The 12,806-nt window shown below is 36.0% G+C and overlaps 1 protein-coding gene across 3 annotated transcripts in view; it reads left to right on the top strand.

The window, feature by feature from the left end:
• The window catches only part of Sol1, a 529,381-nt gene that overhangs the window by 217,348 nt on the left and 299,227 nt on the right, over positions 1-12,806 (top strand). For all 3 annotated transcript variants that reach the window (XM_076625163.1, XM_076625165.1, XM_076625164.1), the window contains exons 5-6: positions 5,862-6,018; positions 8,697-8,756. In XM_076625163.1, coding sequence (XP_076481278.1) covers positions 5,862-6,018; positions 8,697-8,756 — 217 coding nt within the window. The remainder of the gene's footprint in view (positions 1-5,861; positions 6,019-8,696; positions 8,757-12,806) is intronic.

Raw genomic sequence — 12,806 nt, 5'->3', positions numbered from 1 at the left:
AATATCCGTGCTGCACTGCAGTCCGTTTAGTTTATGTTATTTCAAAATGAAGTACAGTTCAATAAATTCAGCTTTGCCTATCAAATGCACAAATCAATGAAGAGGAACGATCGATTGTTTGCAAAGGATCAACGACGATTCCGTTTTGCAATCGCCGGGGACTGTGGCAATCGAGAAGAAAAGCAGGATTTAAAAGAGTGTGTACTTTTGCAAGATAAAATCGAGCTTTATTTCTTTTATACATTTTAATACTATATCTCAAGCATATATTTGTTCAAAGCTCTATATTTGCTAAAACATATAAAAATATTTCAATATGCGCGTACAGATTCGACGTGCACGTAGCGTAAAATTACGCTGAAAATTTTAATCAAGAGTTTCCTCTCTGTGAGGCGGTACACAATGTTCTAAAGCCGATTTATGAAGATGTTTCGTAAGACGCTGTATTAAAATTACATGGAAGAACGTGTACAAAATACCAGCGAAACGTTGAATGCTGGCGTTTATACCGTACCAAGCATTTACACTGTGGCTTAAAAACTATAGAAATCACTTTTTATGTATGAGCGAGCAATACACATGTATAGATGTATATTGCAGAAGTAATGTTTAACGAAGACTTCTGCTTGGTATTAAGGATTATTAAAGGATTGAGTCTCGTTAAGTGGCCGAGAAGCAAGAAACGACGCTTAATATAAAAGACTAAGATGTCCTATTGATGTCATATGCTACGTCGTGCGACATACATTTCGAAGGAAACAAGAGGATTTCCGATCGTGCTCATCAGATTCTGGACATAAAACCGGAGAATGCGACAGAATAGACGTTTTGAATGAATAGAGAGATCTTATCGGATAATCTTTGAGTAATTTTAGCAATAAAACTCTTAAAAAGAGAGTTGTCTATAATATAATCACATGTAACAAGACTGCTGTTTTTTAACTTGAAAATCTGCATACTACATAGTGATGGAATTCAGTTCGATACGTACTTATTTATAAATCTAAATTACATCCAATACTCAGGATTCGTCTGTTAAAAAATGTCGATGAGCTTAAAAGCTCCAAGAGGAGGACACCGGAGGAAAAACGTTATGAATCACAATATCTGTTATTTTGAATCGACTAACTTTGTCCAGATACAATTTTTTTCTATCGGAGTATATTTTAAAAACACAACTGAAAACCGAGATACCATAAATGCGTCATCCAATAACCATGAAATTTCAAAATTCGAAATACGTAATAATCTAAAAGTATCGCCGTTTGCAGCAAAAATTCATGAGTCAACCAAGAGTTTGAAACATTTTCTTTGATCATCTAGTTTATTTAAAAACGTTAGAAGTGTTTCAAGTGAAAGGCAACGTTAAAAGCTCTCGAATGAAAAATTATAAATTAAAAAGCAACTGATCACGAGAAATTCTCATCGACCTCGCTAACTAACCGCACGAGCACTGAGCACTTTGTCGACACAGTTTCGCGAGCGGTTGCTCACAGCCGCCGTCACAATAAGTTAACTAAAATTCGAAGGGGGAAAGCGGGTACATGGAAGTTCGAGAAGTGGTGGATATATGCGATAACTGAAATTTTCATCGGTCGAAAATTTTACGGGTTGTCGGGTTATGGTGCAAGTTGTCAGAAAAAGCATTCGTGCGTACACCAGCACTCGAAACGGAGAATATCAGCGTACGCGACAAGCGAGTAGAAACTGTGCCTCTAATTATCCCTTAACATCTCAAAATTAAATTCACGACGTTCCCTTGCCTTTCGTATATATCATCGTTGCATTATATTATTGCGTCCATCGCGCGTGAACAAGCTTTCACTTTTATTAATTCGAAGAAGCTTTTACTCGTAGACTGTATTTTTCAAGGCTTTGATGATTCGTAATACGGCTCACGGAACTAAAAGAAAAATATTTAAAAGGCTAGTAATTTAATTAAAACGCTAGTGATAATATATCTTATTCTATTCTATGATATGTCTATTTGAAATAAGTTCGTATATTACTTATTTTAGGTACAGATTCCAAAGAAATGAAGACAATTTATAATGACGTGATTGTCTTGGTAATGAGATTTATGAACCAAACATGTGCATAACTGAGTTTCCGTTTATTTTGACAGTATAACTCATTTATCCTAAGATGGCTTTATTAAATTAAGTTATAACGAAGGTAATGTACTTTAATGTTGTTACAAGTGTCGGAAGTTCTATAACTCCATGACATGATATAGAGTAATCGATCTTTGTGTGTTGCTACCTTTATAGAAGTCTGATGCCATAATCGTGCTTGGTGATTAATTATAAATGTTATGATTGCTAAATTAGCTTAAAGAATTAAGATAAGCAGCAATTCTCTAAATTAAAAGAAATACAAGGAAAATCACAATACACGTTCGATATTTTGCAAGCAATATGGAACATGTATTATCCCTTTGTTATTTTATTTTATTATATTATGAAAGTTAAATAAATAATCCGACATTGGATAGGTAATTCGACGTGTGAAATATATAGGAAAATTATGATTAGAAGATTTCTACTTTCTGAGCGTTCTAATATAATAGATATCCCTGTCCTGTGTAGACCGTTAAACTTTCACTTTCTTCAGTTTCTTCACTTTCAAAACGAGTTTCATGGATTCTTTTTCGCGTCCTTGCGACACCGTATGCTAATGCTCAACGACATGAATATGCATGGGAAGCACTTAATAGCGTCGTGTCATTTAACTGCGAGACTGCAACTTCCCAAGTCCTTTCAGAATTTTTAATAACTGGCCTTTCTAATTTTAGTAATGAGAATTTAAGAGCGCACCGTCTACGTTTTTATCAGAATCTTTTATTTTAATTATCCATTTTCGCAGCAGCATTTCAAAGGAGATGATCACTGATGGACAACGTCCCTTAATTTTAAACGAAATACAGACAAATATTTATCTTGCTTTAAAAGTTAACAGTTTGCAAATAATTATACTTACGGAGAAAAATAGTGACTGTTGTCGATTTATTCGTGGATCAAAATGACTAGACATTGTAGTTTTAGGCAAGTGCTGGATCAAAGGAACTAGTGTCCAAATAATGTACGCAACAAATCATAGAATTCCCCTAAATGGACATTTGTCACGTATAATATGATTTATTAAATTTGCATATACGTGTCTGTCAAAATGAATATCAATTGGTTATAGGCCGATTATCCCCGGAGAACGAACTCGCTAAGGGAGAATTAAAAATTTTAAACAAATAAAGTGTGTGAATATAATTTCCATGGGAAACTTCGGTGTTGATCACGTGCTTTCTATGCTTGCGATTCTTACACAGATGCATCGGAGGCAGCTATTCAATACATATGTACAGCTATGGATGGTATCGAGCTACAATACCAAGAATCAATCAAATTGGCATTGAATCCAACCAATAGTTATTGGTAATAATTAGTGGCGTAGCGTTTAGATCAATATATATTTTAAACTTCTACAAATTATATAACATCAGCAGGTTTGAAAGATGTACTATAACTACAAAGTAGAAATTAGAAGAAAAATATAATGACAGTATCTCATACTGGAAGATGTAACATACTCTTATTCATGAAAATATTGAAAATTTGTATTTTAACTAACAGTTTTAACTAAGCTTAGCTAATTCTATAAATTATAAAACAATATCAATTGTTAAAATTCGGCAATAAAAAAATACCACGATTCGTTGTACATACATATGACGGAGAACCGCTTGTCTGTGTACGAGTTCACGCTGTTGCAGCAACCGGATTATACATATTCCAAAGTTAACTCAGAGGAATGATGTCAACTTTGCGATGTAACAGCAGGGGCTCAACCACACCAAGCGTGCTATACACATGTTTTATACAAGGTATAAAAGGTGCACTGTTTCATGCATAAGTACACAGGTTTGAGGAATTGAAGCAACAAGCAGAACAGGAGAAGGGTAACGAAGCCGGCATTAATCGCCGAGTGATATCAAATAATTCAAACGAAGGAACGAAAAAAAAGTCATATAATTATGTAAGTTGATACTTCGAACGGCTGAGAATATGTTTTTCAGCTTTATACACCGAAAGGTGTAAAGATAGTTTGAAACAGAAATGGTACGCGAGGGAATTGAACTGGATCTGTTGCTGAGTGTCAGAGTTTCGATTTAATATGAGCAGCAACTAAACTTCGACAAAGTTACTACTGTAGCTAAAGTGTAAAAGCTGAAGCTAGAAGTCCTAATGTTTCGGTTATATATACTCCGGAAATCGACTAAAAAGTCGTAATAAAGCGAATTAATTGAGATAACGTTATTTTGCGAAACGATATAAAATGGAACAATTCAAGAATATCTGGGTTAAATTAAATATAAATTCCAAATGAAAATCTTAAATCATCTGGCCAAGAGTTATATCGGATGAAAAATACTGACAATTAGCTCTGTACCACAGAGAGTACTGTCCCTCGTGGTATAAAAATGCAGTATATAAAGTGGCAGACTTAATATATCATAATGTACTTCACCCTTGGGTCTTTCAACTCTGGGGAAACACAAAGAGAAAATCAAAACGTGTTCCATATTCAATCTCTTCTCAACATTATTGATGTTGATCTTCCTAGTACTTTAAAATGCAGCGTGCACTTTTATTTCGTTTCGCAACTACAGATTCACTTGTTTCTTTCACTATTCCACCAACACACGAAACAAAGTTTCGTGAATTTTCTTTGCCTCACCGACCTTGGCTCCTGGATATTCCGTTGGGTGAGCAATTTTATAGCGATGTACGCGACACCGGATGTTCGCCATTAAGTGTTTTGCACACGTACGATCTTCGCGTGAAAGATACTCACTACGTTGTGTCACACACACACACACACATCAGGTCAGTATGACACTTTTCTACTACGAGACAAAGAAACTTGGATGCTGCGAGAGACCTACTCTCCGAGGCTGATAAAAGAATAGAGAGTTAAACAGCTAAAATAAAAGATATATAAAATGTCGAAATGAAATTAATTCAAGATTACAATTTGCCATTAACTATCACAGGTAAACTATCACAGAGGAGTAAAAAGTGTTTGAATATACATTTTTTTTTCCAATAAATCGTCTTTCTATCAGGTTCTACTTCCACCTGTTACAAATTCTTATTGCCATATGAAAATACAGCCACTGAATTGTTATAGTTATTTGAGAATACTACTACTACTACAAAGAAAAATACGCAACAGAATAAATATAAATCTCGTGGTACTTCGATAAAACCAGAATCTACGTTGTTTCGTAATCATAAGTTTTATTATGTCTTTGCTTCTTGACACGGACGTAGATTCAACGATTAGATCCTACTGTATTTAGGTGTTGACGTATCATTATATTGCAGCCTGATTACGTCAATCAAACGTCTCTGAGGCAGATAATCGTCATTTGTCAAGATAAGTAGTTGCGGTCTATCATGCGGTTGCGAACACTACCGCAAGCATCTTGTTCTCCTTTCCTCATTGTCTTGTGATTACGTGGTTATTCGGAATATTGTTGCCAGGAGGCAGTACACGTGAAATCCATCAAAATAATTTCTCCCCGAAGGAAATGTTTTGTTCGTTAATTGAGTCGATCCATTTCCTCGACGATGTCTTAAAAACGGCTCCTTCTTTGTTTCGTCAGAACAAAGAAGAGATTATAAGCTTCTATAAGCCACTGTGAATCGACCCCGGTATCTTTCGCTGGAATACGAATATTCACGGGAGATTATGAGAGCTGGAAAATAACTCGACTTTTTTTTATCAATGGATAAAACCTACTCCTCCCTTACTTTATGATATTTTCACAGTTTCATAAGTATCATCGTCTGTTTTTGTTGCAGGACTGTTCGAGACGGACGGCGTGTTGATTCCTGGTACAATGTGCGACCTCGAGTTTGTCAGTTCACAGTCAAAACGGCAATACGGACGCTTCTACTCGCCACGGTACCCGTCCTCCTACCCAAAGAACATCCGGTGCTCGTACCTCTTCCGAGCAAGGTAACTAAACTGACCTAGTATCAAGCTCGCAAACTGATCCCCGGCATAATCCACATATAATGCATCTTGAAGCCAATCTCCAGTCCTACCATATATCTAACGTTCTCGCGCATTTAACGGGTCCAATCCGTAATCGAGATACCAGTTAATTAACACCTGATCCATGTATCTTCGTCATCTCGCACCTTCGATCGGCACTCCACCGATTGGTTAATTTAAGATAATTGCTAATGAACAGTTCTTTCTGAATATGTCGAGTTAGGTATGAAGGCAACTTGGAATGAAGAAATTAAATAATTATATCGGGAGAAACTTATAGAAAAATGTATACTTGAAATGTATACATAAATTACTACTATACTAAAAACACTATAAATACTTTGGACTTCTAATCTTTCAATTTATAAAACAAATTGTGTAATCAAAGCTGTATTTATTGGAAGCTCAATATAAAGTAATAAAAATGTAAAATCGTATGGCTATATATAAAACATATACTTATGTGTATTGACTGTAACTAAATACGAAGATGAAAATGACAAGCAACGATTTTTTAGATAGAACATAGACAGATACTGTAGTATCGTAAATATAATAAATTAGTTTATCAATAATAAATGGATTAAACAGAAAACAATGGTTATTTAACATGAACTAATCGTAACAACGTATTATAATTAACAACTCTCGTCAACACAGATTCGACTCTCTCTCAACAACGCAATCCGCACTCTCTGGCTTCTCAACTCATACTGCTGTTAATTCGTTTATGTCCCTTATGAACCCTTTGTCCTTTGTCTTAGCCTCGTATCTTTTGTTTAAGCCCCATCATGCACATGTTCAGCAACCGCTTGTTTATAATTCGCACGACACCCCCCCCCCCAGGCCCCTCGTCCACGATACTACAATACCATTCATTTATTTCAATTATTTCTTCGTGTATCTTAGGTGTTGGTTACCGTAGCACATTTTTAAAAGAATGGGGGAGATTTAAATTTTATTGAGTCCAAGAATACAGTTTTAGGTACCTATTCACAATAAACGGTGAATTTTTGTAATGGTATGTTAGGCAAAGGTACCGATACGCGGCGGTACGACGTAGCCATGCTGTATTATGTGTCGGCGCTTTACATTTTTCGTTGTATGATACAATTTTTGGGTTTAAGCCGCTGAGGAGCGGAGCTTTTTTTTTTAATTTTTTTTTTCTGTCCTGAAAACTTATTTTTAAAAGAATGACGAAAGTTTGAGTGATCGTATATTACACGAAAAATATTACACCTCAATAAATAAGTTCTTTGCTACTGATTCGAACATCTGATAAATTATATTACCAATAGTTACCGGAATCAAAGAAATTCTAAATTATTCGGACCTAGTCTGTGTGCAGTTTTCCTAACATCTGCGGCCTTCAAAGACTGTTCGTAAAGGCACATGTGCACGTACACTACTTTACGTATGGCTTGCTAAACATGTACCAATCGCGCATAAACGGTCGTGAGCACTCGAAGACGTCAGCAAGCATTCGTCGTTGACCCACGGAGGAAGAGCGATAATCCCCACTGAACGCGTACAAACAACTAATTTCGTTTGAAGTACTGACACTTCTCGGCAATATTTGTAAACGTGAGCGAGCACTTGCGCATCTCCACCGACCGTTCAAATGGCTTACAAACACTTGCGAACCGTTGATGCGGTTAGTCTTAACACATGCATGTAGAAACGTCGGTCGAGGCAGCTTGGCTTCGCCTTTTCCTATGTTTTCGATAAATATGGCGCGAATCAATAGAAAACACGTGTAACTTGACACGCGTGTATTTACGAGTTCCACCATTCAAACAATCGCATTTGTGTAACAGTAGTTTAACATTAGAAATGTTCGACACTCGACGATTAAAGCTTATTTAAAATGGAGAATGACATTTTCGTAGAATTCATGTGAAAATGTAGTTGATATTTGAGTTTCTTGAATTTAGGAGAAATCATCTACGGTATATGTAACCAAAGTACTCGAACGCTTATGGATGCTTTTTATGAATGTATCACTTATATTTATATTACGAGAAATTTTGGGTAGAGTCATTTCAATCGTAAAATTGACGAAACGTAAAAGTTTATAGGTACAACGTATGTCTGAACGGGCGAATTGATAGAAACCTGACAAGATAAGGCCAGAAACCTGAGTCAGTGTCATACGAAGTATGCTTTGGCTTGGGTTCAGTTTCCATTGGAAAAAGGTAGAAGAAACCGTAGTGAACGTGAACGACCCGGCTGCATCAATCGATGTCGCGACTTGCTACTTCGATTTAAGACCTTGTCACATCGCTGCTACACTAGAATCGAATTAGCACCTTCGATCGTTACCGAACGTGCAGTATTTTAAACCAACCTTGTTTACAGCCATCTGTCGAAGAGTTGCTCTTGTCTGATTCAAACGACACGTAGAATGCATGTATGTTGTGTGTGTATGTGCGTGACTTATGTTGATTTCTCCTGCGAATACGATTTCTATTTGTTCTAAGTTTTGAATCGTTCGCATTCCTGACTACTATTGAAATATGGGCACGTTTATATGTTTACATTACATAGCTAAAGATAGTATGAAAAATTACTTTATTCATTAATTATTACCAAGGGCACATTTAAAAATATTTACTTAAAGAATGTTCGTCTGATTTCAGATTAAAGGAGAGGATACGTTTATTTTTCGAAGAAATTTCTTTACAAAAAGGAGATTTGAGGTAAGCTTTCAAAAAAAAGAATTAAAAAAAATTGCGAAATTATTTTTTGTACCAATTAGATATATCGTACCACAAAAGAGAAATCAGTTACGTTTAAAATTATTACATTACTATTCTTCAATGAATAAGTTCGGTAACTTGATCATAACTGAAATTATTCAGGTTGGCGAAATACAGTACGAATTCAATTTGAAATTTCAGAAACGTGTAGCGCTTGCTAGCCAACGTTGGCAAACCAAATAGCAAGGCTTGAAGTTTAATAATCCTAATTCTGTGAATCTAAAATCTCGATTCACGTTTGGTTTATAGTTTATTTGATTATATTTTCATGCGCATGATTTATACAACTAAAACCATTCTTAGCATTGAACGAGATAACTCGTTAAACACGAGAAAAAGTTTTCATTCTTTCGGTCAAAAAAATTGTTCACTAAGCAAAATAAAAAAGAATACGGTAAAATATAAGATCAAAAGTAATTATTTAAATAATAACAAAAAATTAATTCGTCCCCATTTAGAGTAAGAGAGATGGAAAGGATCGCTTCGTCATTTTAAGTGCCATCAAACCCCATCAAATGTAATTAGCCTCTGGATGCTTTAAAAAAAATCTTTTTCTTAGAAGTAAATCGCTACGGTTTCAGAAAAAGGCAGCCTCTAACAGATTAATAAATAAATACGTAACTTATCCTGGATAATAATTCATCAAAGCATACCCATACAGGATCAGACATAAATCGTACATTTGCTAAATAACAGCGGTTCTGACGCAACTGCGCTTCAAACACATCGTATCCTCCACCCCGTTCGTGACTCTTGATTCACTCCGCTGAATTATCTACAAACGTGCAATTTGTTGCGCCAGCAGTGGTAGCGAATGCTTTTGCGAATAAATGCATCTGCAATCATATTCTGAAAGAAATATAAGCTGCCGTTCCACCCACGTGACTGTTCGCCGATAAGTTAAAAATCGTGTTGCCGGTCGACTAGCAACTGGTCGAATTACGTACGTTGCTTCTGGCCGCGGCGGTAAAACTTGAAAATTCACTATCGCATCAATCATCTACGAATTTTTCTTCGCAACCGTGTAGCTGAAAATCGATACGACATGTATTGTTCGACTGTATTCGCGGGCAGACGCGTCTCTGGTGCGACTCGTCAACGAGAGTCGTAAATTCTCGTCTCGATTAGCATCGACGCGACGAATCAACCGAATTCCCTACCTCGATTAGGATGATAGGGATGTTTAGATTATAATCTGACACGGTTTCAAAGTTTAAATATAACTATTTATTATTTCATATTTCATCTTCGAAGGCCGAGTGTGCGAATGAATGTAAAGTGTACGCGAAACGATGCTGTTTTCCTGTGTTTCCTAAGCGGAGAGCTGAGTGCAAGTGAATTATCGGTGATGCATGTGGAAAAGATGACAACTTGAGATGAGCGTGCGTAGAACGTGGGACAAGCTGTTTCGTCAGTTGTAATTTTCGCTAAGAAAGTTAGGGCAGCGGGCATCGTTGCTAATTGGTAGGAAAAACTGGTAGACAAGATGAGAATTGACTGCCTCCAGACTGATGGTCACTCGCAGATGCGAAACGTACGCTCGGGGACATCCCGTGTGTCCCAACATTTAACCGCTAATACGCCCAAGGAGCGCCTCAACTTAAGGAATACATATGCAAGTAAAAATAAGGAACTCGAGGGCAAACGCTAAACCTTACGGCAGGCAGATGTGATCAGTGGAAATAAGGATTAATTTTCGACGCGGCACTATCGGCTCCTTGGGGATTATTGCTGGTCCGAGTGAATATGTTAAGGAAGACGTAGACAGAGAAATAAAACTGGAAAAAGGTGTGTGGCAGCTTAAGAATATTACAAAGTGCTATTCTCGGAAGGTTGTTGTGGATGAAGAAATAGACGAGTTTGTAATGACTGGATCGCGGTACGGAACACGTATAATAAAAGAAATTTGCCTGGCTGTTGTGGCGCGATCGAACCACGCGGATTTCTTCCTCTTTGAACTTCTCGCTAATATGCGATTATTAACGTAACTGGCTAACATGACAAAGTGATATTTGCTGGAATTTTTGAGCGAGTAGATTTACCGAATCCAATGACGAGCTAAACTAGAAATACAAAACGAGAATATTGTACAGTGACATTTTCTAACGAAACGTTTCTTTATCAAGTTCTACTTGATCGATCTTGAATTTCATAGTAACCAAATTTTTTAAGCCAAATGGTGGTACTATGCTTGAACGATGTCGGTATACTTTAACGCTTGGACTTAATTAACACGTTAACTGCAGATCGCGTGACCTCTCGTTGTAACTGAAATTTCTTGTGGCTGACTAATGTCCTGACTCAAAAGTAGCTGCATTTGATCACATGTTACGAATTCGATCAAATTACGTACGAAAATCGTAACTATTTTGTTCCTTTGAACGGAACACTCACATCGCAGCGATAAATTTTCGAGTACGTCACGCGTTAGAGATTGGAATTGAATTTGACAAGTTTTAAGAGAGATGTTAGTAGAAAGGAAAAGGGATGACAATAAGAAGAGAGGATTGTAGACTTAGCAGAGAGGATTAAAGTCGCGAATTCCGTAAGTATCAGTATATCTCGTGACTTACAGTGAGAGAGGAACTATTAAACCGAGCTATGTATACTTAGTCGAACATGGACGATTTATAGCCGCAAGAAACTGAACTCTGCAAATGCGTCAAAAGACACGTCTAACCGAATGCACGGGGATTCGCCAACGAATCCTCACACGTCATGGAGTTTGTGGAATTTTCTTCGAGTTGAAATTTGATCAACCTTAATAAAGTTGATTCGATCAACTTGGTTGATATTGAGTTTTAAAATGAAAACGCGACGGTCACAATTTCGTTGCGTGAAGTTTTTGAAACAGGGAGATAATAACATTAGAATTTACTATTTACACGTGGATATGTATTATTGTATTTATAAATTACAAATTACTATTTACAAATTACAGATCACTGTACTAATTGGTCTACAAATGATAGATTAATATTTACATATTACCACGTTATTGTATTTACAAACGTTCGACTGGAATATTATATCGATCCTTAAAAATTATAGCAGCATGGGAAATCAGAGAGTAGTTAGGTTTCAAGTGCTTTACGTGAATTTGTCGGCATAGAAAATGACAGCAGGTCAGAATATACGCGTTAGGTTGGCTCGTGTGAAATTTCATTCTGCCAAAGCTTCAAATTAATAACCCGTGCACGATACCGAACCTTAAATTTTCGATAAGTAATTCCGATATTCAACTGTTAGAAAAAAGAAGCTAAAAAAAGAGTAATTTGCGGGATTGTTATAGAAATTATCGGGATATTTGTAAGTGATTTTTGTCATAAGTTCGAATTTAGAAAATGTATTGCAAACATGGCTTAAAATATAAATGTAAGGTTTGAACAACGTAAATGAAGGGTTATAGTTTTCTAAATCAATGCCTTATGAACGTTATTGCGTGTCTACGTATATTTTATGACTTTCAAATTTATTATCAAATTTATGATAATTCAACGCGAAATAATTTGCTTCTGATATCTCGCAGGAAGCGATCGGAAAAGTTTTGAGCGCTTTCAATCTTGACATAATGAATTTGTTAATTTCGTTGATCACTTTGTTTGAGCTATTAATAAAGGTAATTACATATTATTACCGTGAAAGGATTATTGAACCGAGTAATTTTCATATATGTATGTATTTTGTTATTAATCGTAAAATATCTTCATTAGTCGAATGTTAACTGTTACGTGAAACGAAGGTCTGCTTTGGTTTTTGCATTATTGAAGATAATCAAATTCATTGCACCCCGATTAAATATTAATGCCAATAATTCGTGCCTGTTTACTCGCGTGTTTGTGTGCTGTTTTCATTGTTTTCCATGTTTCCATTTATATCCCTCTTGAAATTTCCATTTTTGGAATATAGGACGATTCTTCTCTCTCTTTAATTTTTTAAATATCACCATTTTTTTCTTTTTTTTTTTTTTTAAAGATATTTCATAAATTT

The sequence above is a fragment of the Bombus vancouverensis genome, chromosome 15, assembly GCF_051014615.1.
Source record: "Bombus vancouverensis nearcticus chromosome 15, iyBomVanc1_principal, whole genome shotgun sequence".
NCBI lineage: Eukaryota > Metazoa > Arthropoda > Insecta > Hymenoptera > Apidae > Bombus > Bombus vancouverensis.
The sequence above is the reverse complement of the archived record's forward strand: the minus strand, read 5'-3'. Positions and strand labels throughout refer to the sequence as shown.